At 35.6% G+C, this 4,225-nt stretch overlaps 1 protein-coding gene across 2 annotated transcripts; it reads right to left on the bottom strand.

Annotated features, from left to right (window-relative positions):
* Positions 1–294: 294 nt before the first annotated feature.
* LOC118058582 (uncharacterized) lies at positions 295–3,107 on the bottom strand. 2 transcript variants are annotated; one of them, XM_035071296.2, is made up of 3 exons: positions 2,495–3,107; positions 1,654–2,251; positions 295–928 (listed from the first exon to the last, which is right to left on the bottom strand). In XM_035071296.2, the coding sequence occupies exons 2-3, from the start codon at positions 2,228–2,230 to the stop codon at positions 546–548; spliced, it is 960 nt and encodes a 319-aa protein (XP_034927187.1). In that variant the 5' UTR covers positions 2,231–2,251; positions 2,495–3,107; the 3' UTR covers positions 295–545. The 2 variants fall into 2 exon arrangements, with proteins under 2 accessions (XP_034927187.1, XP_034927186.1); XM_035071295.2 differs by having other exon boundaries at positions 1,654–2,246; positions 2,495–3,106.
* Between the last annotated feature and the right edge of the window lie 1,118 nt (positions 3,108–4,225).

A 4,225-nucleotide genomic window follows, 5' to 3' on the forward strand; every position in this document is an offset into this window, starting at 1 on the left:
AATGATTACAAAAGTCCAATACTATGTTTTGAAACGTAGTGTATGGTGAGCTCCGACCACCTAATTTGGTTGTGCTAACTTTTGTAAAGCAGAACACAACATGTTTCATCAACTTGCTAGATACAATGATAACCTTTGTATAAAGAAGTTTATGATCATAACTTAGAATCCAAGATTAACCACGCTATCCTGTAACTAAAACGCAAGCTAATCTCCTTGTATGGTTTAACTATAATTATGAGAGGTCTGATTCTATCATAATCTCCTTGCAATTCAAAATATGACTCCACGATCAATTCAAAAAAATCAGTTTAAGAAACAGTAAATTTGCAATCAGGTCCTTCATTGATATACATTAACACTACTACATCACACATGTATACGTTTTCAACAAGACATCTGGGCCGGCTTCGTCTTCCCAGACTTTTGAAAGTAAGATCACCAGTAACTTACGTATATTTCTCTACCTCTTTTCCTATTTTTTCATCTTGATTTATTTTTTTTCCTAATTTTTTTGACAAATAACTAGGATGTGTACTAGCACATCAGAACCTCCAATCCAGGCGAACCTCACCGGGACCAAGCATGTGCTGACTAGGTTTCCGAAATGATACGATGTGGCTGCTCACCATGAAGGCAGTTACCCGCTCTGAAACCCTAATATCCTCCATCTTCAATTCTTGGAGTCGTCGGACATATTCCGGCACATGTAGTAGATCCCACAAAACCCCAACACCACAGGGCTTCAAAACCCTGACCATCTCACCCAACACCCTCATTCTTTCTGCTGCGGCCTCCACTGTCCGATGGCCATACTCTTTTCCAACTGTGTGTACAAAAGTAGCTGATACCACAACATCAAAATAGTTGTCACCAAACGGTAGACTCCTCACATCACCTTCTCTGCAAGTGACATACTCTCCCACACCTGTTCATGCAAATCATAATAAATCCATCATCTATAAGCGAAAACAATTAAGCAATTCAGGGCATGTGCAAGTAGAAGATAGTCTGCAAGTTAATTCAATAAGAAGAACTTAAGTATGAATTTCTCAGAGTGAAATTGCCACAATTGTTAGCAACATATATTCGAATTGACAAAAGTTTGTACCAAAAAATTATAGCAATTAGCACATGTATTAAATTAAATTTGAGTTTTAGCAAAAGAAAAAAAAAATGGTTCCCATCTACAAAGAATAAATTCCGAACTTTTAAGAAACTTAAGATTTGTCATGTAAGTACCCTCTAGAAAGAGATTGGTGCTTCAAGATTGAACCAAAACTGGGGAAAAAAACTGCAAATAGCTCAATAACCTGCATAACTTAAAACTAATTTTGAACCAAAACTCCAAAAAACATTAGGAAAACAAGGGCAGCCACAACCAAATAACCAGAAACTAAACCGAACCACCAATTACCCAAAAACCAAATTCAAAAAATTCACAGCAGCCATAAATTTAAAAGCATAAAAGCAAAAAAATTAGAACATGTTTAGGACTAATCATAGCCTCTAAAATTGAAAAAAAAAAAAAAAACACAATCATCATGAAAACTAAACTCAAACGCAAAAATAAATAATAAATTTAGTAAAAAGGTCAGTATGTGAAGGATTATCAAAAGGTGCTTAACTTAATCCAACACCAACAAAACTCACCTTCCATGTTGGCGGTTCGAAGCGTAGACAAAGTAGTTCGTTTGGACCGGTCCAACCCAACAACCCGACCCGAACTCCCTGTCTTCTTCAACTGAGTAGCCACCGCATTCAACAAAATCCCACGGCCGCACCCAATATCAAGAGCAACCTTAACAGTAGACCAATCATTCACACAACTCACGATCCTTTGCGCCATTTCATAGTGCAACCCAACAGCACTATAAAAGAAGTTCCCGGCCGCGAAAAACAAACAAACAGCAGACAGTGCTGTCACGCAGCCGGTGAATCCAGCAGCAAAACGTGCTGCACTGCCACCGCCGGTGGAGCTGGTGGGGGTGGGGGTGGGGGTGAAGATGAAGAGAGTGTCTAGAAATTGACAGATTGGTTGGAAGTAAAGGAGGAAAAGGATTGATAAAATGGAGAAGAGAATAGCTTGAAATGTGAGAAAAAGTAATGTTTGCCATTGTTCCATGCCATAAATTCTGTAGATCTGTGTCCAGTCTCTGCTGTTTGTTGACGTGGGTTTGTGCATTCTGTGATTGTGATGATGGAGATAAGGTTTGATTGCCAGTGACATTGCTAGATTCAAAATCCTGCACTGGGACACAAGTGGATTGATCATTTAGGTATTACCAATAGAGAGAAGAATATTAGCCAAAGATAATAAGAGAGAGAGAGAGAGAGAGAGAGCAAATTAAGTTAGAAAGTGTGCTTTTTTAAAATTTCATCTTACTTCACTGGAAAATATGTGTAGAAACAAAGCACAGAATGAAGAGAAAATTTTTGTTAGGTAAGGCAGAAAAGGTACAATCAGCTGAATTAAGTAGAGCATTTCACATACCAAACAAGAACTATGGTATCTTGCTTTTCCAAACGCTGCTGCTTGAAAACTTCTTTTCCTTTTTAACTTTCTTTTCCCCTCTCTCTCTTATTTTCTGGGTAGCCAAAGAAAATCCTCAAAATGCAATCTTTTTTTTTCTCAAGAACCCAACTTCATCAGTACCTGCTCAGAATACCATCTGCATCAGATCCACTGCATGTTCCAAAGAGAACTGCACTCTTTTTATCTCTGCCTTCGCCTGTCCCAAAAACAGCAAAGATTGTAACTGCCCTCTGAGCCCCTGCTGCTTAATAGTTGAGTGCTCTTTTCAAATCAAAGTGACAAATAAGAGATACGGAAAAGAGACCATCAGTGTAATAAATCTGCAGATGTCAGGTTTGTTGTTTGGGACAACATTGAAATCTTCAAATCGGAGTGTTTGCTACTGCTATTAGTACTAACATTTCACGCGCTTTTCAAGTTGCAAAATGAGCCGATCAGGTTGTTCTTGTGTTTGTACTGGATTTTTAAGTTACAAAATGATACCGGGCTGGCTTCAAATCTTTCTGAATTCTTGCTCTTTGAACTAGAGAGAGAGGAGAGGAGAGGAGAGGAGGGAGAGTAATTCGTGAATGTCAAATCATGGTATGTGTAGTGTGTCCTTGGGAGGGAGGGGCAAAATGGGAATAAGCCTGGGGTTGTGATTTTGTACCAACTACTGGGTTAATTGACATTTCCTCGGCGTTGAAAAGTCAGATTTATAAAGACCATGCCTATGCAATGTAAATTCTGAGATGGGAAAACCAAAAAAACAACGTTTCATTTAGGTACCTAATGTAACAATTAATTTTCAATCAGATCCTTGTAGTAATTTCAATTAACAAGATTGTTAAGTAATCATGTAAAAAACTAACTTAATTTATCTTCCCCGTTATAGACTTGAATTAAGTAAAATCCTCTCATCACGTGATATAGTAGACAATATATATATATATATATATATATATATATAAACAAGGTTTTTATGTTTTTTTATATAGTAATTTGATCATGTGATTCAAAACAAAGATATTAAAAAAATTAATAGTTTTTTTTATAAAAAAAATAAATATTTAATTAGTTTCATGTTATTTGCATTCGTAACCAAAGGAATGAATTATTTAAGAAATTCATTGAAACAGTGTAAACCTCATGGAGAAAAAAAAAATTGGGGACTTAGACAAGATTTCCCCTAAAGATATGGGACTATTAAAAAATTGAAGGGCTAGGACTTGAGGAGAAGATGAATTTTTTTATTATTAACATGGATATTCAAACCAACTTGTGTGCATCTCAACTTATTCCACAAGTCATGAAGTTAATGACCATATAATTCTCTAGTAGCTTTAAAATTTGTGAGACTTGAGTTAGTAATTTTTAAAAAAATAAATATAAAACATGACTAATTAAGCTATATTTCTCATAATTGAAGCCAACAAATTCTTCTTTGTTTATGAGGATCACTCACTCCTCGAGTTTGCATTTAGCCATGTTTCACGAAGTTTTTGGTCGCACGATCGTCGTCGGGCAATGAATTTATTGCAAGTCTTCCCATTTCTAAAACAGAAATAGAGCAGTGCAAATGTTGCATGTCTATTTAAAAAAACCAAATAAATCTTGTTTTTAAAATTTTTTAAATTTATTTAATTTTTTAGATGATTTTGATCTTTCAATATTAAAAAATAAAATTAAAAACAAAAAATATTATTTTAA

Source organism: Populus alba, chromosome 1 (genome assembly GCF_005239225.2).
Source record: "Populus alba chromosome 1, ASM523922v2, whole genome shotgun sequence".
NCBI classification, from domain to species: Eukaryota; Viridiplantae; Streptophyta; class Magnoliopsida; order Malpighiales; family Salicaceae; genus Populus; species Populus alba.

Bases quoted from the DNA above. Each gene is read 5' to 3' on its own strand.
- LOC118058582 (XM_035071296.2), bottom strand. From the start codon at position 2,230: ATGTCACTGGCAATCAAACCTTATCTCCATCATCACAATCACAGAATG. The intron at 929-1,653 runs GTGAGTTTTGTT...TTGCATGAACAG, and splicing joins TCGAACCGCCAACATGGAAG to GTGTGGGAGAGTATGTCACT.